The following is a 27961-nucleotide window of genomic DNA, read 5'->3' as shown; positions in this document are numbered from 1 at the left end:
TGCAGGATTGTTGTCCCATTAACAGACTGATGAAGCAACAATGTTACATATATATGTGTATATATGTACCATGTGTGGAAAAAAAGCTTCTCATTGGTGGAAAAATTTCTGGAATACTTGAAAAAGCTACAGAAACTCTTTAAAAAGATTGAATTTTTATCATTTACAAAAAAGTCTAGTTCTGTAAATACTATACATGTTTTCAAAATGTAAAACAAAAACAAAACAAGCAGATTACCATAACTTCTTGCTGTATTTTGTCATGTATTTGTTCTCCTTTTTTAAGCATATATTCTGACTGTTTTTTCCCTTCCTTTTTTTTCCCCTGGTGCAGATCAAGAGCTGAGGAATGTGATTGACAAACTGGCCCAATTTGTTGCACGAAATGGGCCAGAGTTTGAAAAGATGACGATGGAGAAGCAGAAGGACAACCCAAAGTTCTCCTTTCTCTTTGGGGGAGAATACTTCAGCTACTACAAGTGCAAGCTTGCCATGGAACAACAGCAGCGTATGTAGTCAAAGGATTAGTCCACCAGGAAAACAGAATTCATACATAGCTATTTATATGATGTTGGAATGTTCAGTTCATTTGATATCCAAGATCATACCTTTCTTGCTATGAAAGAAATGTTCACTATAAAACAAAATCGAACAAATTACAGCTCATACAAAGGAAGAAAGAACAGCCCAATAACCACATTGTGCTATAATATACTAAATATCAGGGAAGCTGTATTATTTTCGGCTTTTAAGTGGAAAATGGTTGATTAAATTGGCCAACATCATATTAATATTGTATATTCTGTTTCAGAGTGGATTTCCCCTTTTGTTTGTAGGCATCAGGAGCCTGTCTATCAAGCAGACACTACTTATCTACACTTACTTACTTCATCATCCTTACTTTTAGCAAAGAGTAGCATTTAATGTATGCTGCTGTGTCAGCTGTGTTGTAGAGTAGGAAAGTCAGAAGCTCCATCCGTCCTGTAGGCAATGTTCAGGACTGTGAGACTAGTCGGAGCTAATCTCTTGACTTGATGCCAGAGTAGGCTGGATATGAAACCTTGATGTTTTTTAGCACATACTGTATTGTGTCCATTGTAGTAAATAATTGAGCACTCATGGCAACTCAAACTACCTTGGTCAGTGAGGTACAGATTCACAGAGGATAGCCCTTCCCCAATTCCCTAACCATAAAAGAACTCAAAAGCAACTGTGGTCATACTCACTGCACTCCAAAATGGTTCTCTAAATATTAAAGGAAACTGCAATGCATTCATTTGCAGATACAACCAACAAACAAGTTGGGTCTCAGTTCTGCAAAGGATTAGCAGGGCGGAGCAGCTCGAAATTACACAAGCAAAACCAAAAGAAGTGAATCAATCCTCCTGAAATGCACCGCCAGGTCTTTATATCCACAGGCCTCGCAAAGCCAGGCAGACTAAGAAACAAATGTTACAAATGAAAACAAAAAAGAGAGCTGCAAGCAGTGTGAAGGTCCTCCAGCAATCACTGCGTAACACAGGCGGTCATTACACAATTGATGATTAAACATTTACAACACAAAGTAAAAACAACAGTCTAATTTAAAATGTTGTGTGGACACACTGTGGCATCCAAAGGCTTACAGATTGATGGTTGACTCATATACTGATTAGTTACAGAACACAGAACTGGGCAACCAATGGCTGATGCTGGTGTTATGTTGTTTTATGTTTCAGACCACAACCACTGACATCTGCCCACAGACTGGCAGAAGTGTCTGCATTAGTTTTTTGTTTACTTGTCTCATTAAGTGGCCGGTCTCTAAAATAAGTCATCACAGCACATCGTATCAGTTTACATTAAAACAAACCACACCTAAAACGTGTAATGTTAAATTTCTTGTCATAAATTAGACTGACTTCAACCTGCGAGAGGCTAGCATCTTCTCTGGGGAAGGTTATTGTAAGAACAGTGTGTACTTGTGTAACAAAACTCAGGGATCATATACCACAACCCAGCCCCAATGGGGGGAAAAAAACTGTTTCTCAAATGGATATTCAAAACCTCTTGGAAACTCGATGACATGAACTCACCTGTTCTGTTTTAAAGTGCGGATCAGTTATCTGTGGATGAAAATGTTTGACCCAGATCACATCGTTTAGAAAAAATCTGGTTTAATCAAAGTATGTTGTCTTATTGTAGTTGTACCAGACTTTGTTTAGAAATTTAGCAGTGACTTTTCTTTATATAGAAAAAAGACAAAATTGTACTATACCAAAAATGTTATTTCTTTTTTGGATCTTCTTTCCTATGCACCTGTGCTCAAATGACTTATTGTATTTTAGAGGAACATCTGCACAACTATGTAGTTGTATCAGATGATTGAAAAACTGAAGAAGCCTGTGCAGTATTTGCATTGTAATGCAGTTCTGGATTAATGAGCCCAATCATGTGAAGAACACCAGTGAGATAGGATGCAGAAAGTAGAGGCTGAATTGTATTAAGTTCAACTGCACTTTACAACTTTTATTTGAAAGAATATTCCCTTGAAACAATGCTAGAGGAATGTGCTGAATTACACAAATAATGAATACACACCTTTTCTGGATCAGATTTTACTAGGTATGCCAGAAAAAACTATTTCCATACTGTTGCCCTCATGATTAATGAGTCAGATACTTTAGGAAGTGTGTAGATATAGAATTATGTACAATTAGATGATCTAAATTAGGTAATTTACATAGTATGTAAAAGGAAACAAGCTCCAGTTTTCTTCTGTGGTAACTTCATTATTCAACACATGACATCTACCAATGATACAATGAAAAGCACACAGTAAGCAACAGAAGCATGATAGGTATACTCCTGTCAGCACCCTGAGCACGTTTTCAGTCACAGAGTGTACTGTGTAAATGGAAGTTCTATAGATTGTTTAACCATAAGTGTGGCAAGCTGTTGGCCAGTTGTCCATCCTGTTTCAAAGAGTACAGCTGAAGTACAGGTTCACTTGGTGTGTTTTTCTGAGTGCCAGAGTCTTTTTTTCCCTCCCAGTTATTCTCAGAGACAAAGCGCTGCACCTAGCATCTGTCATTCTGAGTATTCCACCTTTTCTGTGGAGCTGAGCACTTACAGTTAAAAATCTCTAAAGCTTTCAGAAAGGAACTGGTGTAATCCCTGTTACTCCCTGTCAGGCAGCCTATCGTATGCGGGACTTAGAACCACGGTAACCAAGAAAATGGAAGAAAAGCTTGTTCTGGCTGTATCTGTCTATTATGGACTATTTATATGTCAGACAGAACAGAACAGTGGTAATATGCTGTCAAGATACTGTTTTCATAGAAATCTCTCCCTTACATCACACCTTAGATTATTGTAGCAACTGATTCAGATGATGGGAACATTATGTAACACTGCTCTCTTTTTGTATTTGTTTTTTGTTGTGAATCATTGAAATTACTTTAATATATATTCACCTTTTCCCTTCAAATGTATTTATATGGCATCAATTCACCAATAAATCACTCGACATAATAGGGTCAAGACGTTACAATATTACAGAGAGAAACTGAAGAACTTGCTCATAGGATTTACTCTGACCATTCATACCACCTGCCAGTGAATAGATGCAGTCAGTGGTTGTTCTGGCACCTACACATAAGTTTTACTTACTGATGGTTGAATTATCAAAGACTTGTCAATAAACAGTGTTATACAGGTTTGCATGGAATTTTTCTGTCAGTCTCATAATACCACTGAAATGCATTAAAAGTTTGCTTTTCTCCACTTAGATCCCTCTACCCACGATGGGGAAGAGTATAAGTCTGAAGGTATTTATTTGGAGCCAGATTCCTCAGATGAATTCAGAATTCCAGTTAGAAAGTCACATTTCGTTTTTGCACATTTGTGCTGGACACAACCACATCTGTGCTTGAAAGCTTTTTGGTTTGTTTTGGTTGCATATTTCATTGTCACTTTTTTCTTTTGAGTCTGTGCTGTATTGTTGTTTTGAAGCTTGGCTAAAGATATTTCGGCCATGCCTTTTTGATGGTGCTGAGTAAAGTGCGCTCAGTCCTCCATCTTGAAGCTGTAAGATTTGTTCAGACAAACGGATGAAAGGGCCCAGTACCTGTCTAGGACCGGGCCTCGTTTCATTTGTTTGTCTGTGAAATGGCTCTGCTCTAGATTTTTGGACAGCTGTGGGTTAAGGGCGGCACCATTTCAATCACTAGTATTGGGTTCGTCAGTATCTGCATTGCTGTCTCAGTTTTTGGAAAAATTCTGTCCCTAATCAGCTTTTTCACTTTTAAATCCTTATAAACCTTCACTAGAATAAGACTCCACCCTTAACCCAGAAAAAGGTTTTAAAGGACATATATGATAACTGATTTCTTGAAAATGTATCAGCTTGGAACATTTGTTGTTTTTATGTCTTTTTATGGACAGTTTGATCTTGGAATGTAAGCCATTGATTCTATAACATTACAGTTGTATTGATTGTAATATAATACCATCTCATGAATGTGGGAACATGCCTTTAATCTAACTGTGCAGCTCAGCTGTAGTTTAGTAGACTAAAACTGTTCTGTTTGCAAACTTTGGGGCTTCTCATCGTTTATGATTTTTGGAGATGACTGCATGTTTCCCTTACAGCAGCAGTTGTTTCTGCAGTTTGTCAGTGGTTGTGTCAATGCTGGTTGCATGTCCTAAAGTTAGTTCACTCTTCTGCTTTCTTCCTGGAACATTTCATCTGCTTCCCATATGTGAACCACATTTTATTTGACTTTCAGAGGTCATTTTGAATGAAATAGTTGTTATCTCCAAAATCTCAAATTTACCAAACTTCAGATTTTCACATTCACTGCTGTTTTTGCAGATATGTACAACCCAGGTGCCAAAGATGTGGTTGATATGCCTACTCCATCAATGCCCATGATTGCTCCACCTTCGATTCCTCCACCTGCTACACCCCCCATCGATGAGCTCATCCAACAGAGCCAGTGGAATCTGCAACAGCAGGAGCAGCATCTGCACACACTCAGACAGGTACAGAACATGACAGAAATGATTCAAGGAATGGGATTACGTAAATGAACACGTATTCCAAAAGGAGGAATGGAGTGCAGTGGGTGCTACGTGGATAAAAGGAGGTTAATATCAACAAAAAAAGATTTCTAACTAGAAGTTTTAAACTTGCTTACGTAGTTTATATTAACAACAAAATTAAATTGAAAGAAAATCTAGTAGTGCTTTGCCTGCACTTACTAATCAACCAAAATTAGAGTCCGAAGTGGCATCCCTACTGGTGCAGTTTCACAAGATGTACTTTGAACAAAACCCTCATTAGGCCTCCAAATAATGAAGAGGTGTCTCATACATGAACAAAAATGCTTTTTTAGAGGCCTGTACAGCATAACAGGTTGGAGGTTATCGAGGTAATTTCATTTGATGGTTTTGGTACTATGATAGTGGTTCATGTCTGGATGCATCTCCCTGATAATGTCTGCTGGCTGCCTAACCTGCTGCAGAGCCTTTGTAGAGCAATATAATCCTAAAACAGACACTGGTCAAAACAGTCACATCTTAAAGTCTGATTGTTGACAGTTTTCAATAAACCTACTCATGGATTTCAATTATGTTTCTACAGTTCTTTACTTACTGCAAAAACCCTGCCAAGAATCATCATGACAGAATAAGGTTAAAAATGTGTTGCATACAAAGAGAAAGATTAGTGAATTCATCCTCCACATCACCATGAAAAGGAATAGTTTGATTTTTAATACTTGGTTATATATTGACTAAATAAGTTGCCATTTTGTTAGTAGCATTAAAGGGCACATCTGTGATTTCATTATGCAATCTTGTGACACATGATAATAAAATAAATCTTGAATAAGAAATGCACATTTTTGCAGCTTTTATGTGAATACACAGTGTTATTGATAATTTAGTTATGCTTAACACAGTCTGCAGTTTTTTTGCAGCTTTGCTTTCTTTGGCTGTTGCAGCTATGTTACCTTTAGTTTGCATTATGTGTTACAAATCTTTGTGTTTCTACTCTAATAGTATAGTTTACTCTTTGTAAAATATGTCACTCTCGTGCCAGTAAAGTTGTCCATGACTGTGATTGGCCATCTGTTGCCAAATTCATGACCTTCATGTGAACACGCTGAGAGCTAGATTCAGAAAACCTTACCTGACTTACCAAGTTGACAACCAGCTTCATAAGACTGCTGATCCTGATTGAAGTTATTAGGGTGAGTGAAGCCAGCTAACAGAATGATACTCTACATGTGCTGAACTTGCTTTATAGTACATGAAAAGAGGCACAGAGGAGAGCTGCTCACTGCAAATCACAGCGTCACATAGTGACAGTTGTTCTGAGCTTCTAAACAGGTGCTGAGACGACAGGTACTACTTGATTGGAACGCAGCGCTCATTGGTCCAATCAGATAGGGCAGGAGGCCAACCAGAGGAGGAGCACTCAGAACTACTGGCTGACTGGTGACCAAGTGCTGACACCAATCTAGTGCAGAGACTTTAACATACAAATATACATTTTGTTACCTGAGCAAGGTTAATCACACGTTCTCCTCTGTTGTTCCCAAATGGTGGAACAAACTACCAAACTCTGTGCATTCTGCTGAGTCCCTTTCTACTTTTAAGAGACAATTGAAGACTCAGTTGTTCAGAGAACACCTCGGCACTTAATCCGACTCCACCTTAGGGGTAGAATAGGTCAGGTGGTCCAAAACCCAGCACTTATTTAGCGCTGACAAAGTAGAATAAACAAAAAAAAAAGGGGGGGTGGGGGGGGTGGCAATTCTTCTGTAGCTTGATGGCAACACCTTTGACCAATCGCACTTGAAGCACTGTTGCACTTACTACAGGTTTTTCCTTATGTCTGAATTCTTGCTTGTGTTGTACAGACAAAAGCGTAAAGGAAATTGTAGAATTGTAGAAAAGGGAGTGCAACGGCCTAGGGCTGTGATGTGTAATTCAGTTTTATACAAGAGAGCAACTTTAATTCAGCACTAACCAATGATTGAAGATTTTTTTTAATGTAAAGAGAAGATGAAAGACTTTGAATACACAAATGCAAGAAAACTGATCCAAGTGAGTGAAATCTGACTTTGCTGTTGCCATCTGTTGAACTTAGAAGAACAGACTCGGCACAGTGAATACAGACTGATATATTTCTTATGCTTTTATCCATGTAGGAACAAGTGACTGCAGCCATTGCTTTGGCTATGGAGCAGCAGACCCAAAAACTGCTGTTGGAAACTCATTTGGACATCACAGAGTTTGACAACTTGCTGCAGCCCATCATAGACACCTGCACCAAAGATGCCATTTCTGTAAGCCCACCATAATGGAGATTCATTTAGGGATTCTTATGTAGCATCTTTATGTGTAACTTATATGTTTGTCTTGCTTTCAGGCTGGCAAGAACTGGATGTTCAACAATGCCAAGACTCCACCGCACTGTGAACTGATGACATCACATCTTCGCAACCGCATCACTGCTGATGGAGCACATTTTGAGCTCCGTCTACACCTCATCTATTTAACCAATGACGTTCTCCATCACTGGTACACAAACCTAAATACATTTATGAAAGTGCTTGTTTAACGATATCTCTGATTAGCCTGCTAGGGAGCGTTATGTAGGTACAATTTCACCTGCAGTAACGTGATTTCAGGAGCACATACCTCTGATGTATAAAACACTTGTTTAAATAGTTCTGTCAAATGTTGAGGAAGCATAGGTTTGAGAAAGTATCCACTGTGGATTAATGGACTGGATTCGATTTGACCAAATGGAATATGTTAAATGCATACAAGTATTAACTAATGTTCAGTCATGACATTATACACACTACAATAACAATGATCTTGGATGCATTTTTAAAATCATATCAGTCAAAAATGGCAAACATTCTGTTACAGCTTCCCCAATTTGATTTCCTAAATTTTAAATCATTATAGACTGAATGTCTTTAGGTTTTTGGTTGCTATTCAGAACGTCTTTTTTGGGCAGTGGGAAGTTGAATTTTCACTTTTTACTGGTTCCTTACATTTAGGCTGAAGGATCAGTTGCAAAAATACAATGATGTTATGATAATGAAAAGAAATATTAGTTTCAATTCAAGTGTTGATCTGATTAAAGACAGTTTGTGTGTAAAGGAGCTTTTAAAAGGCCAATGAAAACAGATTTTGTGTCTGTATGGTCTTTTTGTAATGTCTGTTTAATGTTTTCTGGCAGCCAGCGGAAGCAGCAGAAGGATTTGTTAGCAGCGCTGCAGAAAGTTGTTGTTCCAATTTACTGCACCAGCTTTCTGGCTGTAGAGGAAGAGAAGCAGCAGAAGATCACCAGGGTAAACACCAACACACACTCTCAGTCCAAGGCACAAATTTATTTTTAGCAACTTTATTTATTTATTTTTTTACAGATTATAAGAGTTGGAAACAGATGCTATGCAAATGTCAAATACAAGGTGCAGCTATACATTCCAAAACTATTTTGTTAATTCCAGAGATAAATGAATCTGTGAGAGTGAAGGTTTCAGAGAAACATTAAGTCCCAATTAATACTTGTGCTCAATTATTCCAGCTCAGTAATGAGGGTTTCCATTGGAAGATGTGCAGACAGCCTTGCTAGTTTCAATCTCCAAGGGGGAGAGAAGTATCCTGTGTCAGACCTTTTCAACCTGCTTGAGTTCATTTACTCATTGCTGTGCAAATTCAGTGTGTCACAAAAGAAGACAAACTGTTGTTCTGAAGATAAACACAAAAGAAAGGTGTAATATGCAATAGTCAACAGATTATACAGGAGGCAGACACCACCCGTCTGTCCACTACACAGTTAAACTTTAAGTCCCCTGATCATTTTATGAGTCTGTTCAGTTTCAGGGTTTCCTATTGTCAGTGTTATATAGTATAATGAAGATTATCATGACTAGGTCCTGTCTTGAATAGGATTGTGTCAACACATGCTTTGTGTAAGCAGACAACACTGCAGTCAGGTAGTCATCGACACACAAAAAAAATAATGCTAAATTTACACAGCTTTGGTGAATGAAGGTACATTGTTCTGCTCTCTCTAGAAACATGGAGAAGTAATCAACTATCTTGTTTTGATTTTTTTTGTTTTGTTTCTCCCATCCCCCTCTCTTTTCTCAGTTGTTACAGCTTTGGGAAAAAAATGGCTACTTCAATGAGGAGACCATTCAGCAGCTCCAGAATCCTGCACTGGGCCTTGGCCAGTATCAGGTCAGTGAAACAAGGCTTAAAGCTCTAACTTCCTGCTGATTTGCATCTGCATCTTCCTGCTGTTTGCACTGATATCTGAATCGCAAAAACATTAGCAATCCCCACATGAAAATAGTTATGTAACAGTTGCTCAATAAATTGTAAAATTAAACAAAAATACAAGAAATACAATGCAAACAATACAAGAAAGAATTGAGGAGCAGAGTCTGACATCTTGCAATAACAGAATGGGTGAGTTCATACATGAATATGATTGTAGAAGATTATTACCAGTAATATCCTCTATAGTGGCATCACTGTTTGAATTGGACGTCCTCAGAAAGTGTGCGTGTTTTGGTTGAGAAATGTCTGGCTCCGGATTCCAGCCATCTTCCTTCATTCCTTGACTGTTTTGGCCAGTTACCCAGCAGGGCTGCATAGAATACACCTGCCCTTCTGTGCTGTCTACATAAATCTTCTGCACTATCAACACTCATACAAGATTTCTGGTAGTACAGTTAGACAGTAACTGTGTACTGTACTGTCAAACTTATACAGGCTCCCTTTTCAGCATGATTTGACACAATTTTGAAATTGCAGTAGAAACTGTTGACAGCCATGAAAAGTAATGCACTCTATCGGACATGTAAAATCAATGTAAATCAATAATTCTCTAGTCTTCTGAAAGCTCTTTTTTGTGACACATGGCTCACTGATGCCTGACTCTGCTGATGGGTCTTCTTTTTTTTGATCAAGGTCTTTTTATTTGTATTTGCCAGTTTACAAGAAACAAACAAAAAACAGCCACAAAACAAGCTGAATTATAGAAAATAAAAAAAATCAGAATAAACACAGTCAGTCAATGAAACAAAAAGCGAAAACACTGCCTGAGTAAACCTGAACAGCCCCAACACCCCCCCACCCCCCATCCCCCCCGACACCCACCCACCCGCCAGTGGTGGTTGCGTGGCGGCGGAGACGGTCTGAATATTCGGATCCGTTCGTGTGGTTCGTGCGGAGACGGCCCAAATAGTCGGATCCGTTCATCTGGTCTCCAGGGTCCACATTTTGCCCTCGTTTAGTCTTTAGTTAAACTGAAGAATTCCCAAACACCGGTCTTCAGCATCTTGTCTTGTGTTTATGCAACGAAGTGAAGCGTGACTTCAGAGTCCGCAGCCACCCGGCCATTCGGGTGGTGTTTACAAACACGAATGGAGGAGCCGAAATGAGCCGAAGAACACGGCGGGATGAGTCGAATTGGGCCGAAGGCGCAGGGAAGAGACAAGCTCCGAATATTTTCTTCTGGGGGGAGGAGGGGGTGATCACATCGACATATGTGTATATGTTATAGACATATGTGTATATGTTTATGTGATCACAGGACGAGATGAGCCCATGTGGGCAGAAGGCGAAGGGAAGACAGTAACGCTGCATATTCTTTCCGCCCGGTGACGTCCGACTGTGGAGGCGGAGGCGGCGGGGGGGTGGGGTGGGGGGGCGCGCGAATATTCGGATACCAAATTAATATCCGGATAGTGCCGTAGCGAACGAATATTCGGATATTCGGGTCCAGCCATATCTAAAGATGCTGAGTCATGTGAACTAAGAAGTTTGTAAATCATACCTATAACCTGTTTTGTATTAGCCTTACAGTTAAATATACTGTCCAGCAATGACTCAGGGGGGCGGGAGGGAAAAGAAACGCAATGTGATGCTACAAAACTACGCAATTGGAGATATCTATACAAATGAGATCTAGGGATACCAAATCTATTCAGAAGTTGCTGAAAAGAAACAAAATTGTTGTTAAATTGTTGTCTTTGTTAAACAAAGAAATTCCTCTCTTAGCCCAGACGTGAAATGCTTCATCTAGAATTGAAGGGGGAAACATATGATTCTTAATGATTGGAGCCAAAAGACAGAGATTATGAATCCCAAAAGACCTCCTGAACTGATTCCAAATTTTGCTTGAGTGTAACACAACAGGGTTAGAAGTATAGTGAGAGGTTGGTTTTGGAGATGGGAGTTCGCAACACGGGAGAGCTGGCAGGGAGGTGAAGTCACAAGAGGCCCTCTCCAATATTAACCAGAGGGGGGTGTCAGAAAAATTCTCATTCCTCATCCAATAGAGCAGCGCTCTAATGTTGGCTGACCAGTAGTAGTAGTTTAAGAAGTGTGGAAGTGCCAGACCACCCTTAAAATGGGGTCTTTGTAGTATAGATCTTCGAATTCGTGGGGGTTTCCCATTCCAGATGAAACTTGAGATAATATTGTCAATAGAGTGGAAGAAAAATTTTGTCAAGTAAATCGGAATATTTTGAAACAAATAGAGAAGTTTAGGCAAGAAAATCATCTTAATGGCATTAATTCTACCACTTAAAGAGAGGAGCAGTGAATCCCAGCGTCTGATGTCTTGTTTCAAACGATCTATGAGGGGTAAAAAATTATATTTGTAGAGATCCTTATGATCAGGGGTTATCCATATACCCAAATATTTAAATTTTCTTATGTTAATTTTGAAGGGTGTGGAGTTAAAAGAAATAGATTTTGCCGCTGGATTAATTGGCATCATTTCACTCTTTTGAAGATTGATTCTATAACCAGAAATACTCCCAAAATTATCCAAAATATTCAATAATTGAGGGATGCTATTCCGGGGATCTCTGAGGTACAGAAGTAGATAATCATCATAAAGAGAGGCCTTACACTCCTGATCGCCTCGAATAATTCCTTTAATACTGGTATCCTGCCTTATAGCCAGCGCTAATGGTTCTATAGCAACTGCAAATAGAAGTGGTGACAGTGGGCAACCTTGTCTAGTACCTCATTGTAGGTTAAAAAAAGTAGAAATGTTATTGTTCGTGCGTACTGCGGCCATTGGAGATGAATAAAGAATCTTAACCCAAGAGAGAAATTTGGAACCATAACCAAATCTTTCAAGGGTATAAAAAAGATAATTCCACTCCACTCGATCGAAAGCCTTTTCAGCATCCAATGAAAGTACAATTTCTGGAGTGTCTGATGTGGAAGGGTTATACAGGATATTGAAGAGGCGCCTAAGATTAAAAAAGGAATATCTATTCTTCATAAAACCAGTTTGATCTGGTGTAATTATTGAGCAAGTAGTTTGGTAAGAATTTTTATGTCTGTATTGAGAAGGGAAATAGGTCGATACGAGCTACAATAGAGGGGATTTTTATCATTCTTTAAAATGACAGAGATGGTTGCTTCACACTTAGTAGTGGGGAGGGACTTTGTTGAAAAGGATTCATTAAAAACTGAAAGTAAAAGTGGGCTAAGCAGTGTTTTCCGAGAGTGACCGCGGCCCGCGGAATTGCGGATTACCGCTCATCTGTCCGCAGGTTGCTGCTGAAGTCTAATCATTTGATCCTTGTGTCATTTCTGACCGACCCTGAAAACTTAATTCAAATCACTGAGTCCGTTTTGAGCGATGTGGGTAACAAGGAAACGATTCACACACGCTGATCGTCACATAACTCCGCCGTGGCTCTCAGCGGCGAGACCGACACGCCCCGTCTGCCCCAGTTGTCCGACCACGGAGCGCGTTGCTCGGGGTCGCGTCCCGCTCAGGCGGTGGTCGACCCTCCAGACAACACGGACATTTCTCTCCACTGTTTGGTGGAATATTTAATCTAATTTACCTCATTCTTTCAGTGCTCTAACGGATCTGGATGCAACAGTTTCCATCATGGTGATTTGTCTGGTCTGTTGTCCGCTCATTTCAGCCATTCTAATATGTTTCGTGATTCTTTTTTAAAAAAATTGTGTATCAATCAATGATTTTCTTTTTTGTGTTCCACCACAATATTGCACGGTTGTAAAACAGTTTAGCTCCGCTTTGGTGAAGAACATCAGTGAATTAATTGTTTATCATGGTCTTCAGCAGTAATTTTTATTGGTAAATGAGAGACATTAGTATCGTATGTCTGCATCTTCAAACCATAAACAGGAAGTGAATTCGGTGACGTTCGTGCATTACGTTTTCGCTGGGAGCTGCTATGATTGGTGGAACTCACGGGAGGCGGGCCAAAATTGTGGAAAAGTTGCGGTGATTGGACAAAATTGCAAGGCCGCGCAAAATTCGCGGAGATGGGTTGATTTCGCACCATCGCAACATTTCTGGAGGGAATTGTTTGGGGATTGTTTGATTCATGAATGAGAATGTCCTCAGAGAGGAAGCAGGAGATTGGCAAGGGCCAGCAGACCATGTTGGGCTTCCAAAAAAAAACAGAGAACAGGTGTTTACCACTTTTTTTGCTTGCAAACTATGATTTGACATTACTAAAATTTACTGAAACAAATCCCATGAATGTAAACATTTCATAGATTTGTTCAATTACCTTTTATGAATGAATGAAATGACAGAATACAGGAGAAATGCTGCCCAATATTTTTTTGCATGTCTGGACTTGGAAAATATTCTGGGTGCTACCCATATAGATCTAATTTAGCTTTTTTCATTAATGCTCTAAATGATTGTAAATATTTTGTAAGTTGAGTGAAATGATGAAATACAGGGGAAGTCCTGGCCATTTTTTCCCCACATCTGGACTTAGAAAAATATTCTGGGCATTTTGACTTTTTAATTTATGTTCTGATCTGCTGTATAATAATCAATGACTTTTTGTTTTCAGAGCTAGCGGTCACTCAGCCACCAGCAGTCTGAGTGAATAAACAAGACATGATTTACTTACCATATATTGATGTTAGTTTGTTTCATTCCCAGAGCTGCCTGGAGTGCCTTGGTTCCCATAAGTCTATGATCCCGTAGTTAAGGTCTCACACAGTCATTAAATTAGGTTAATTAATATTTTCCCAAAACCAAACATACAGAAAGATGCACAACATCAATGCTAAACATGCAGTTATGTTACAAGCCAGACAGCATACTACAGAGGTTTACTAAGAGACCAGACACACAAACTACTGGTGAAAGTGCAGTTTGCATGAAAATTATGTACTTAAAACTCACATTTTGATGAAATGTACTTAAATACACAAATCACATGACAAAACCAAGTGCTAGAAAAATGTTAAATTACACAAATAAAATGCACCAGAGGCCACCAAAGAGCACTAAAAAATCTAAATTTTCTTGGGGGGGGGCATGCCCCCAAACCCCCCTACATTGTGTGCGCCTCCGTTACGCAAGCGTGGTGCAGGCTGCTTTATTTCTAGTGCAGCCTACTAATACTTCTTGGGAAAACTCTGGCTAAGTATCTCAGAGAAAGTTTTAAAAAATTTGGCCAAGAGAAGATGATGTGTGTCCATATGGGACAGTCTAGAAAAAATGTTATTAAGGAAGCCAGGATCATCCCAATTTGGAGCATAAACATTTACTAAGATGATTGGAAATCCATACAGATGGCCCAGCACTATCACATAACGTCCTGTGGGGTCAGATTCAACTTTTGACATTATGAATGGAATCTTTTTGCTAATGAGGATCGCTACTCCTCTCGTCTTGGAGCTGAAACTAGAGTGATAAGCTTGCCCAATCCAACTCCCTCTCAGCCTACACTGGTCAGCCATACGGAGATGTGTCTCCTGAAGAAAAGCAATATCAGCTTTAAGATTGCTAAGATGTGTAAGTACTTTTTTACGTTTCACGGGGTGATTCAAAGATTTAACATTCCAGCTTACAAATTTCACCAAACAGCCTAAATCCTGCCCTGTAATATTAACATCAACCACTTTGAAATACACAGAGAGAAAAACAGTTCAAACTGCCCACAACAGCGGTGTAGTGCATCTTAAACCATGAACTTATAATATAACCCAATGAAACAGGCCTGGAGGTTTCCCCAATCTTCCCTCCCAAAAAACGTGATGACAATAAACCCCATCCTGCAATAAATCACACATAAATGTGGATACTGGGTACTACTAAATGAACAACAGGGTAGCCCCAGCCCACTCTCCCAAACACAGAAAATACACTAGAATTGCACGACTACGGCAAGGTAAAATTAGAGACAATGCCAGTTGTAAACATCATTGTAGGCATACAATAGGATCTGTGTGTTTTTTGTTAAGATTCTCACCAGTGAATGTCTGTCAAGGCACACAAGAGTAAAGAAAAATGTGAGAAAAAAGAAAATGATACCTTTTCACGTATTGGCACAAGTCAAGTTAATGTTCTTCTGTAAGTTCGGTTGCTGTTATAGCGGTTTTTACGTGGGCCATCGCCTTCTCTGAATCCCGAAATTCTTTGGTGTCCCCATTGTATGTGATGCGGAGACGGGCAGGAAACAGTATTCCATAGCAGACATCGCTTCTGCCACGGAGCAGGTTCCTGACGTCGTTGAACGCGGTGCGGGCTTTGGCAACACTCGCTGTATAATCCGGGAATATGGCGATCGGTTGCCCTCTGTATCGCAGTGGGCCCTGTTGGCGAGCCCGACGTAACACATCCACACAGTCCTGATAATAGTGCAGTTTAACAATAATGACCCGGGGTTTACCATTTGGTTTCCTTGGCGTGAGCCCTCGGTACGAGCAGTCCACCACGATATCTTTCTCCAACTGCAGGACTTCCTGAAGCAGTTTGGAAACTGAGGCAGTGGAGCTCGATCCCGGCTCTTCTGGGATGCCCATAATACGTACATTGCACCGCCGTAGCCTCCCTTCGATGTCCTCATTCTTCTGTCTCAGTTCAGCAATCTCCGTTTTTAGCTCAGCAACTGTTGCTTGTAGTGCGGTGATCTCGTCCGACCATGTTGTTAATCCTTCCTCCACACTGGCAACCGTGGCTTTCACACAGTCCATATTGGAGCGGACCGTCGATCTCAGCTCTTTCAACTCATTTCTAACCATGTTGAGTTCGTCTGAAAGGACACTTTTCAGCTCGGACCTGATAATTAAAGCTATGTCCGCTCTCAAGGAGGCGAGGACTTCTGCTTTCAAGGCTTCAGCATCCATCTTTCCCTCCGGTGGTGTTGGGAGGGGTGGTTGGTCTGACTGGCCAGGTGAAGGCTGCGCCGGTGAATTAGTATTTGTATTTATGGAGGTTGCTCGCCATTTACTTAACATGGAAAATCCAAACTTACAATATCACTGTCCGCAGATATTAAGAAGCAGTATCCATGCGAAGTTTGCCGCAGAGGTGCGTAAAAATGGAGTTTTAGGAGAGTTTAAGCAGGAGCTCAAAGTAGTGTGGCTGTGTCCGAAATCGCATACGAACGTACTACATATTCAATGAGTATATACTGTATACTACGTACTATAAGTATGATTAGAATGCCAACCGTTCACACTGTAGTATACTACTATGTTTCCCATAATGCATTTCAAACCTCCGATGACAAAAACCGGAAGTACGGCTATCAAATATCTCGGCTGAATGCCGGCTTCAGGTCGATTTTATGCTAACAAACAGTCGCATAATTAATGTGGCAATTTCAAGCCGGCACTCCTCATGCAGTTATTAGCCAGATTATGTGAATCGTTTCAATTGTAGTTGCAGGCTACTGGAGGTAGCTGCTACTTGTTCTGTATGCAAAGCGAGCTGCTGCAACTAGCTTCTAGCATTCAGTAGCACGTTGTGAGGCGTCTGACAAATTGAAAACGTTGATCAGAAAACGCCTATTTCTCAAATCTGTGGGGTGATTAGGATGACTACTTAACCACATAAAATAAAATAAAAATCGCCCCGGTCCGGCCACATATCCCGCGGAGGCTTGCATTTCGGTGGATAGCTCGCAAAGCATTATGGGGCGGTTGAGTATGACTAGTGTGGTCACCGCGCATACTTAAAAATTTTCCGGATATAGTATACATCCGGGTATTTCTCGCGTACTCAGTCTTTTCATACTATCCAATGTGAACGCACTACATACTTATTTTGACGTCACATTTAGTATGAGTAGTACGTTAGTATGCAATTTCGGACACAGCCTCTGTCTTACTCCATTGCTAGCTCACTAGTGCCCCCCTTGTTGCTGATGGGTCTTCTGAACATAAAAGTTAAAATATCTGATTTTTGTAAAAGGCAGAGTACCTCTACCCACACCTAAGCCTTTTTTATTGACTAGAGTCCAGCTTTGCTAACTCCTCACTCCCATTAGCTCTTTTTGTTTGTTTCTAGTGTACTCTGTGAATTGTTGATGAATGTGGACATGAACAATGCAATGGCAAAACTGTAAACTCTGGGTAATCAGTGGATTTTCCTATATTGTCAGAAATTTAATATTGCTGTTGCAGCCTCTGTACAAGGAAATATATCTATATTACACAAAGTAATTGAACATATATGAATTATGTTAACATTTTAAAACAAGTTCACACATGTAAGGTTGCTTTTGTACATGGACCCATTTGGCAAACCTGTGTCTGCTCCTCATTGGCTGCTCCACATAAACTGATCTGTGAGCCACGATTATCATTAAATAAGTGTGTGACTCAACATCACTTGACCCTGTGCATAATTTCACTGTATGCAGACATCCTGGCTAGTGAATCCAAAAGTTGGGACAGCACACTGTCAGTGCACACAGTGGCAAGATTAAATAAAATATAGCATTAAATATGAGAAACATCCTCCGTGTTTTAGTAGATTATATTTTCTTGCATTTCCTTCTGCTCAGAACCAACTCCAAAGTCGAGGATTGCCTTTAGACCTCTTCAGAGTTTGAAGTCAATAATTTTGTGACCGTTCTTCAAGAGCGTGGTGACATTTATGATAAAAGATGGACTTTGCAATAGTTCTCTTGGCTGCAAAGTCACATGGACAATGCGTGCCTATTGTAGTGTAAAGAGATCAGCCAGTGAAGTCCACATCCATCGTGAGAACTAGGAATTGACCTTTAGTCATCACTTTGCTTGAGATGCAACTATTTTTGTTACCAAAATTGCAAAAATCTGTTGGTCATGCTCATTTATTTGTGCATGTGTCATATTTTATTTTCTTTCCCTATTTCAGAAACCTGAAGCTTTGTTGTTTTTTTTTAAAATCACACTCATAGAAGCAGTCTGACATTGTATGTACCACTGTCCTGTCTACCAGGCATCCCTGATTACAGAGTATGCTGCAGTAGTGCAGCCGATTCAGCTGGCCTTCCAGCAGCAGATCCAGGCTTTGAAGACCCAGCATGACGAGTTTGTGTCCAGTCTGAAGCTGCAGCAGCAGCAGCAGCAGCCGCCGCCGCAGACAACCCCTGTAGGACAGCTTGCTACTCCTGCAGAACCTGAAAAGCCCCCCCAAATAACTCCAAAATCTGGTGAGACAAAACACACTCTGCAAAACCCAAGGCACAGTCTGGTGCATAAAACCCACTTTTAGGGGTTTTATGACAACAAAACCAGCATGTTAATGTATCAGAAAACAATACAATGCAGTCGTACTTTTAACCATTTGACAGTTCAGCAGTTCGACTACAGTTCATTCTTCCTGAGCAGTTTTGGGAAAGCTTTCATCTTGTGCAAGGTTTTGCCTAATAGGTTTTTGACCTGCTCCACATTGGGCAAGTACATTTATGTTTGTGCTACAATCTATCTGTGTATGTTTGTCTCCAGGAGATGTGAAGCCTCCAATGTCAGGTCCTCCTCCAGGGGAGTTTGATGGAGCTTCATCCAGACCACAGGACCCCAGCAACCCCAGTGGAGCCCCAGATATCCCCTCAAGCAAGCCGGGATGGTATGACCCCCAGCACATGGGCCCCTGGAACCCCAACCAGCCGGTAAAAACCTGTTTTTCTGTGTGTGTGTCATGTTTCTTCTTTTCTTTTCTTTTTTTTTAACAAGCGGGAGCTTGATGGGGTTTTGGACAAAAGTCATCTTTACTTTCTCTTTCTCTTATTTACATTTACATTTACTTGTTTGGTTGATGCCTTCGTCCAAAGCAGGTACAATCCAGATAGGAGTGAGTGCCTCATCACAAGGGATAAAGAGACAGTAAGAGCACATTTAGTGGGCACTCTTTACATATTAGGTAGGCAAAGGGTTGGGTGGCATAGCAGCAAAAAACACCAAAGGAGAGGATGTTTACTAAGAATAGAACTGGACTAGTCACTGATTCTTATTTATTTTATTCTTAATCCCAGTGGAGAAAAAGGTGATAGGGTTTGTAAAATGGTTGATAAAAATTTCCAGCTGTTTTGCTGGAGGCAAAAAATGACAGGACTGTACCTCACATGTCAACAAAAATAGTTCTTAGCTATAAATATTAAAATTTGCAAACACAGTGCTCCAGTGCACATCAGAAAACCTAGAAGGCTTAAATCAACCAGCTTTATAGCTTACAATGTGGGTGTATAATCAAGACTGATGATTTGGGGTCAGAATGTACAACCTCTGTTTTGGAGCTGGGAAACTGTGGTTCAGTTCCTGTGTGCAAAGGACCTCTGCATATGTAAATGCATTGACAGACTCAGGTCTATGCGCAGCCTCAAGAAACTAGGGTAACTTTTGTCCTTCCACAGCCTCCTTTTGACCCAAACCAGCCTCCTCCTCCTTGCCCTCCTTGGAACAGCCATGAGGGAATGTGGAATGACCAGAGGGACCCAGGGAACTGGAGTGGAGGTCCTCCTAGAGAAGGAAGCCCCTGGAGTGGTCCAAGTGGGTCTGATCCAGGTCCCCCATCTTGGAACTCATATGACCAGCAGCCGCCTTGGGGGAACCAGCCTGACCAGCCTCCTTGGGGTCAAAGGGAGCCCCCATTTCCTCCACGCATGCAGGCATGTCATGTGGCAGATGATTACTGTGGTTTTCCCTACTTTGCTCTGATTTCTGTTACAAGTTTTTACTGTATTATTATATTATACTCTAAATTTACGGTTTTTAGCACCATATGTCCTTGTCTGAATTTGACTTCAAGGTTATTTTCTTTTATAACAAGGATATGGCTTTGTTTTGCTCATGTACGTGATTAACTTTGTTGTCTGTGTTGCATTTTTTATAGAGACCTCCCCATTTCAGAGGACCCTTCCCTCCACACCAACAGCCACCTCCTTTCAACCAGCCCCCACCACCACCACACAGTTTTGGACGCTTTCCTCCACGCTTTATGCAGGAGGAATTTGCCCCTAGACACCACTATGATCGACCGCCATACACCCCGCATCGCTTTGACTATGCTCAGGGGGAATATCCCGGAGGTTAGTGCAGAAGAAAGAGTTACTGATTAGTAAAGATCCCTTTCTTTGCTCCTGAAATTGTATTTCATTATTTTACCAATGTCAACCTCTGTTCACCAGACATGCCAGGCCCTCCCCCCCACCACCATCCCAATCAGAGGCTACCTCCACCAGGAATGGGAGCTGATCATCCTCCATGGGGTGGAGGCCAGCACCCAGATTTTGGCCCGCCCCCACATGGCTTTAATGGCCATTCACCACACATGCGCCATCGACAGCATCAGGTTCAAGATGACCCCAGTCTGGTGCCCAATGTGCCCTACTTTGACCTGCCAGCTGGTCTAATGGCTCCGTTAGTGAAAGTAAGCCTTGTACTTCTGATTTTAGGATCAGTGCATGAAGATAAATAGAAGTGTTGTAAAATGGTTTAACATCTCAACATTTTTGATACAAAAAAGTGTGATAGAATACTACCACAGTAGGAAACAAGAAAAGCACTTAGAGCGTGCAGCACTCCGCCAAGACAGTTCATTCCTCAATTTGTGTATTCAGAAATCACGGTAACAGTGAATCTGGCTATTTAATATAGATCGACCCACAAACTAACTAACTTAATAAAAAATGACCTTGCATGAGCACAGGTATGTATTGTGTACGTGTTCATTATGTACAGATTCCAAATTGCATGACTGAAATATGTAACGAGTCGAGTGAATTGATGCAGGTAACTGACACTGCGTTCACTTGTTGTCATGGTTACGGTGACGCCGTGCTGGCTGCTGTATTTCACAGTGGGAAATAATTAGCAAATCCGTGGATCCAGACTATAAGCTGCATAACTGCCACAATCTAATGAGGTGATCCTTCTGCCATTTCTGACGTTCCCTGAAATTTTCATCCAAATTCATTAGTCCATTTTTGAGTAATGTTGCACATGGACAGACAGATTCACAGACAAACGTACACCAATCGTCACATAACTCGGCTGCGTTCCTTGCGTAGTAACAACAAAAATGATTGGACTGTGGAATAGTTTAGTTTGTAAAACAATAAAATCCAGAAAGCTGTGATTCTCCTCACAACAATCTGCTGTTCGAAGGGAAAATGTAATTTTAAACAGGAAAATACGCCAACACATTGGGTCGGACAGAGGCATAAAACATAATTCTAGAAACTCAGTAAGTAGTTGAAAACAAAAACCCTTTAGTAATTATAGGCTGAACATAATTTACTCAGGAATACTTCCCTTTCTTTTGAAAGGCAAATGTGCCAGTACACAAAACACTTCCTATAGAAACCTGAGAGTCAGACTGAATGAGATAGTAATTTAGGCTGTAGAAAGTACCATATAGATTATATTAATTGAAATAGAAATCGAGGTGTGCCCCAGAACCAGCATGATTATACGAGGGATGTCATGATACCAAAATTTAGCAGTATGTACCAGTATCACAGCATTTCCTTGCTTCTTAGGCTCAAAGAAAAAATATATCAGATACATGTATTTCAAAATAAAACTGCATACTTTTATTCTGAAAAAAGCTGCTGCACCACACACACACAAAAACATACAAATACAAATAATGCCGCAATAGCATAAAAACACGCTCAATGTAAATGGCCTAGAGCAACGTCCTTCTGGGCGAGTCTTGCTACTCGACAGCCATCTTTGTAACATTTGTCGTACACATACCATCTTTTAGGTTACAGAGGTCTCCCATAGATTTCTGTTCGGGATTCTTGAAGGGCAACTCTCTCCTTGAACATTTTTATGGCACGTTGTAAAGTTCATATCTGACACTTAGTCACCTTGATTCTGTATACAGATACCGATGTCTGTCTTTGAGCTGCTTAGATAAATTAAGTATTTTCTGTTTCATTCAAATTGTCTGTGGCACCAGTTGATAAAAAGTTATCCCGTCATCCAACTCAAATGCTAAGTATCTCCATATGCAACAATGTGTGTCTGTAACAGTGTGTCTGTTGTTGAGTCCGCACTTTCTGCTTCCACTATTGTTTTTATTGTCCAGTGTCTCCAGAACCTGGTGTTTCTGCAGTAGGTTCAGTACCATCACATCATGTCAACTTCTGCCAACTTATAAGGAACATTTAGAACACTATGAATGTCTTAAGTCTCTGATGATCCTCATTGTACTGTCTACTGCACAGCTTGAAGATTGTGACTATAAACCTCTGGACCCTAAGGACATCCGGCTGCCTCCTCCCATGCCACCAAGTGATCGACTGCTAGCTGCTGTGGAAGCTTTCTACAGCCCTCCATCCCATGATCGGCCAAGGAACAGGTACACGCACCTCAACTGAATATGCAAGACAAATTTAGCATGAATTAAATGGTAAACACTTAGATGGCGCCTTTTAACCCTAACAAAGCTCTCATTTACCAAGTCACATATATACTACCAGTGACAGAGCTGCCATGCTATGTGCTCGCCTACCATCTGAAACAACTTGGGGTCTGGTGGGAATCGAGCAGCCAACCTTTTGATTGGTGGACAACCTGCTTTACCACTGAGAAAACTTCAGTCCACTTTCAAGTCTACTTTTGAATTTAAATCCTTTCCAGTCACTAAAATCAACAACTGATCTTTGCTTGAGTACAAAGACAGGATCTCAGATGTATTGTATAGTAACAATAACATATTTTTCCCATTGCAAATAGGTTTAGCAAGTTTTGAAATGTCAGTTCTCTACAGCGCTTGTAATCTGCCACAGACAATGTTTGTCTTTTGAACTTGTGGTGGGTTGAAAACACAGAAGACTGCCATCATTGGCAATATGTTTTGTAAAGTGATAAGTGGAAATCAAACAGGAAAAACAGATTTCATAAAGGGGTTTGTCAACAATGATTTCATCAACTTTGAACTACGGCTGGACCTGACTATTTGGTCGTTGTGGTGGTATCCAAATATTAATTTTGAGATCTGAATATTTAAAAAATCCCAGCCCCGGCACCCCAGTAGACAAAACCAGAACATGGAAATATTCATGCTGTCAGACTCTGAAGCAAGATCAAATTTCATGAAAATGCGCTTCTTCATTTTGGAGAAGAAAATGAGTGCGGGGGCTGCGCATTTTTGAGACCAGCCGAATATTTGGATATTCGTCATTAATTGGGACCGAATATCTGTAGCCCAGAAATTGCTATTCAGACCTTTGAAGAGAACCCAAACCCACAGCAGTCCCATGATGTCTACTTTGTTGGCCTTTCAGTTTCCTCATTTGTTTTTATCCAGTTTTCCATTTTGTAGTTTCACTATTTTTTATGCTCAATCACAATTTTCCTTTTTTTTTTTTTTTTTTTTTAAAGCTGTGTGATTGTATTTTTCACTCTAAATTAGTTGGAATGACAATGTATCAGCTGCTGCCAAAGGAATGCAGTGGAATTCTCAGATTGTTTTCAATAGTTTTGTGCAGCAGCGGTTACCATAAGCATCTGTGTGATACTGCAAGTGTCTAATAGAAATGAATGAAGAACATGGAATTTACAGCTAGCTGTGGTTTGTTCTTCCACCAGTGAAGGCTGGGAGCAGAACGGCCTGTATGAGTTCTTCAGGGCCAAGATGAGGGCTCGGAGGAAAAAGGGACAGGAGAAAAGAAACAGGTGAGCCTTCTCTTCTTTTGGTTTGTTCACTGGTTCTCTCTCCCACGGATAGAGCTTTCATCATACATTTGGGCTTTACAGTGGCCTGTCAACAAAGGCATGCTAGTTGCTACTTCTGCTAGAAAGCTTCCTCATCCTTTGTGGGGAGGATGTCACTATTTTAAAGACTATATGGTTGCCTGACCTATGTGAACATATCTATTTATATCCTTGTTGCTGTACCTGAAAACCTCCTAACTCCCTCAATGGTCCATTCTTCCAGTGGTCGTGGGGGCAGTCGCTCCAGGAGTCGCTCTCGAAGCCGAGGAAGATCTTCATCTCGCTCCAGCTCTCGCTCCTCCAAGTCCTCCAGATCACGGTCGCGTTCATCTCACTCCCACTCCCGCAGCCGCTCCTACTCACGATCCAGGTGTGCAAACAGATTTACCACACGGATATCTTGATATAAGAGGATACTTTAATGACTATATGTGCATATATCTAAGGCTAGTTATTTGATTTGATCAATTTTGAAGAATCATATTCTGAATCACATGGAGGTACTGTTGAATAGAAATGAGCACTTCCTGTCCACAAGGAGGGAAAACTGTTCTCACTGTGTGGCAGAATGTCAAGTAAGCAGTTTAGAAGAAGAACAGTGAAAGAAGCAGAGCTGATGTTATTCATTGTCTTGAACTTTTTCTCTCTTATAACGGTCTCCTGTAGTGTGACAAACTGTGTCCACATCATTGCAGGTTATAACTTTTTCCATTGGGTGAATTGTGATCCTTATTTAATGACTGTATTTCAGTTTTTCATATTGCAATTGCTGTCTTGCTACAAGTTTTCTTAGCAACACTTTGGGCTCTAACTGCAACTCCCTCCTATGTTTTCTGTAGTTGACCTAGTTATAATGCCACATCTGCTTTTACTATTCATGATCAACAACACATCATGCAACCCCTTAAATAACCTGGAATTTGGTTTCAGTATTGTGTTTTTAGCAGAGAACAAACATAATACCAGTGTTACCACCCAACCTCAAGGGTCAGCTGGATGTAACAAAAATACCAGGTGTTATTCAGTTCAGGTAAAACCGTTTATTGCTCAGTAGCAAACTGAACATAAAAGTGATAGGAACACAAGACTGGCGGATGTTGCCAAATCAAAGAACAGAATATAACAAAACGAAGGCTAACAGAGTTGGCAACTTAGCTAAACACAGACAAAGCAACCAACTCCCCAGCCAAACTTAAATACAGGAGCAACACCCACCACGAGAAACAAAAACTAGTACAAAGAGTGCACAGAACCAGCTAAACAAAACTGGTGCCTCTGAACACACAGTTCACGAAGACTCCAAATACTTAACAGCTTCTTCACTAAGGTGGTGGACTACTAATTGGAGCCTCAATCTCCAGTGAATCTGGAGGCTCCCCACCAAATTAGCAGCCACCAACAGAAGCTTGAATTGTCTGTAGTACCCACCACAAGTATCCACAGACCGAAGGACCACACAGAAAAACAATACACAACTCATAGAGGCACCAGGGCGAATAGGTCACAGCTACAAGCTGCCCCGACTGCAAGTCTTGGTTGCAGTTATATTCTCGTGTGTGGTGATTGCTGGGGTCTTCAGGAGGAGGAGTCATGGTGGTGGACCAATCCAACATGTCAGAAGGCGGAGAGGACCAGGGCTAGAAAGAGGTCTGGAGCTCCAGGCTAATCACTCCTCATAAATGCCAGGTGTAATCTGGAGCTCGGTCTTCAGCCAGGTGTAAATAATAATCCCCCTCTCCACAAGCCATTCAGACACACGGCCACCAGAGGCCGTAACAATCAGGAACTTGAGGAACTCTACAAATCCAAAGATCAGAGTGAAAAGCTGATGAGTGAAGTGTGTGTGCTAACTTGCTACACACATGGTGTCAGATTCAGCAGTTTCTATGCTGTCAGTCATCAGCTTTTTTTCTCTATTTTTCTTGATTTTTTCCTTTTTCGGATATCGCAGCTTGTTAGGAAGCTGGGGTCTCAGACCACACAGTCAGCCACACTATGATGGCCCTGTAGCACATATGACAGCTAGAACCCAGAGCCTCCAATCACTCACCCAAATACTGCTGAGCCCCCCCCCCCCTCCTTGATCATCATTCCAAGTTGTTCAAAGCTAAGAAAGCTGGCCTAACATGCTGCAACCTAACTCTCTTAAGGTCCAGGAGCAGATCCAGGTCATCTCGGAGTCGTTCTCGCTCCAGGTCCAGATCTCGGTCACATTCACCCACTAAGCGACGCCGTGGCCCCAAATCCCGAAGCTCCTCCCCTACGTAAGTTCCCTTACTACTCCTTGATAAGATACTTTTCTAAAATTCTCTTTTTTGCTTTACTGTAGTATGGGTATCCACCTCTCCTGCTCTCCTACAGCTCCACAGCAGTGTTGGGAACTCCTTCCTCCAAACTGGCTACAGACACCAGGCTAGGGGAGGAGAACAAGGGTCATCAGCTGCTGATGAAGATGGGTATGCTCTTTCTTTTTTTACATCATGATGACATTTTTTCCATGTGGAAGTTTTTTCATCCTTCCGTGGCATGGCACAGATTTCCAGATTTTCCACTCTTCTTGTTGTGTCCTCTCTGCTGTAGGCTGGAGTGGTTCAGGAGGTTTGGGGGCCAAAGAACAGGGTATCCAAGACCCCATCAAAGGAGGAGATGTCAGGGATAAATGGGACCAGTACAAAGGTGTCGGGGTTTCACTGGACGATCCTTATGAGAACTATCGCAGAAACAAGAGCTATAACTTTGTTGCCCGTATGAAGGCAAGAGAAGAAGGTATGCAGACTTTTCATTTAAAACTAGAGTTTTACAAAAAAAAATGCATTGAATTGCACCGTATCATTTTTCCTCTGGGACTTAATTTTATATGTATAAAGTTACAAAAAAATCTAAAATATAATTTAACTATTCTCTTCCTTTTCCGTTTCAGTAAATAGGGAATCCCAGGAACCTCCTTCAACTGACTGATGTCAGCAAATGGTGTTGAACAGCGTCTTCTTCTTCCCTGTCATCACTTTCACCAATGACTAGTGTTTCACTGTTTTTCATCCTGGATACTTTTCACCAGTCTAAAATCCTTCCTCTTTTCTCAGAAGTCAGAGTGATGATAACAAAGTAGTAAAGCCTGTGAAAGAGTGCAAAAACTTTGTGTTGCTTTTTGGAAAAGTTTGTTCAAGCAGAAAACATAAGAGTTGCAGATGGAGTGATCGGAACTAACACTGGTAACAACACAAAGCTCCAACATTACAGTCAATTTAAAAGATGGATCACAGCACTTAAATCATATTTCAGTCCTAGTGTGTCTTTTTTTATCAGTCTCTAAATGGAGTGTCACACTTGTACTAAAAGGCTCAGTCAGACTGTACCTCAACATTTATGATGGCTACAGAAGTGAATGCTGAGTGTGAAAGCAGTGATTTTGAAAGTGAGTGGACCCTCTTTAGTATATACATGTTAACAGCTACAGTACGTTCATTTATCTTAATGTGGGGCTTACAGTTATTTTCATTCTTCCACTTCATGATGTCTCCAAAAATTGCTGTCAGTTTTATTTGCAGAAGATTTTGAAAATAATTCCTGTATGAAACAAATGATGTTCAGCCAGGTATTATGCCTTTTTACTGATCCACACGTCTTGCTAGGAAAGTAATTTATGTTGGTTGTAGACGTAGTCCAAATCGGAGCTGCTCACTGTGGGCTTCGTCACAAGTCTCATTGGTGGAAAGCTCAAAGGTTCTGCAAATAAAACTCGAGATGTATATATATATATGGCTAAATATCATTAGGAGTAAGTAGAAATGTTTTATTAGGCTGATCTGAGCCTTTAGGGCAAAAAGAAGAATTAAAAGATATGATGGCTCCTCTTTTGAATCTTTGTGGTTTTTAAATGTGTGTTCTTGTGACACTTTTTCATGTAATGACATTGACTAAGACACAGCATTCTGACATTTAGTTGTATTCAAATAAAACCGTCTAAAGTCATGAA

At 40.7% G+C, this 27961-nt stretch overlaps 1 protein-coding gene across 2 annotated transcripts; it reads left to right on the top strand.

The window, feature by feature from the left end:
- The first annotated feature begins 337 nt into the window (after positions 1-337).
- On the top strand, positions 338-27961 carry cherp (calcium homeostasis endoplasmic reticulum protein). 2 transcript variants are annotated; one of them, XM_051946942.1, is made up of 19 exons: positions 338-508; positions 3771-3809; positions 4856-5025; positions 7200-7337; positions 7421-7572; positions 8246-8357; positions 9163-9252; positions 18257-18470; positions 18766-18929; positions 19671-19925; positions 20150-20345; positions 20445-20686; positions 22494-22627; positions 23860-23946; positions 24209-24355; positions 26136-26249; positions 26347-26441; positions 26566-26751; positions 26906-27961. In XM_051946942.1, the coding sequence occupies exons 1-19, from the start codon at positions 406-408 to the stop codon at positions 26941-26943; spliced, it is 2676 nt and encodes an 891-aa protein (XP_051802902.1). In that variant the 5' UTR covers positions 338-405; the 3' UTR covers positions 26944-27961. The 2 variants fall into 2 exon arrangements, with proteins under 2 accessions (XP_051802902.1, XP_051802903.1); XM_051946943.1 differs by lacking the exon at positions 3771-3809.

Source organism: Acanthochromis polyacanthus, chromosome 4 (assembly GCF_021347895.1).
Source record: "Acanthochromis polyacanthus isolate Apoly-LR-REF ecotype Palm Island chromosome 4, KAUST_Apoly_ChrSc, whole genome shotgun sequence".
Lineage (NCBI taxonomy): Eukaryota > Metazoa > Chordata > Actinopteri > Pomacentridae > Acanthochromis > Acanthochromis polyacanthus.
This window is presented reverse-complemented; position numbering and strand designations above follow the sequence as displayed.

What these genes read in the sequence shown, in the direction of transcription:
- cherp (XM_051946942.1), top strand. Translation starts at nt 406, where the DNA reads ATGACGATGGAGAAGCAGAAGGACAACCCAAAGTTCTCCTTTCTCTTT. An exon ending in CATTTCCTCCACGCATGCAG is followed by an intron (nt 19,926 to 20,149) that starts GCATGTCATGTG and finishes CATTTTTTATAG; the next exon opens with AGACCTCCCCATTTCAGAGG. An exon ending in GGACAGGAGAAAAGAAACAG is followed by an intron (nt 23,947 to 24,208) that starts GTGAGCCTTCTC and finishes CCATTCTTCCAG; the next exon opens with TGGTCGTGGGGGCAGTCGCT.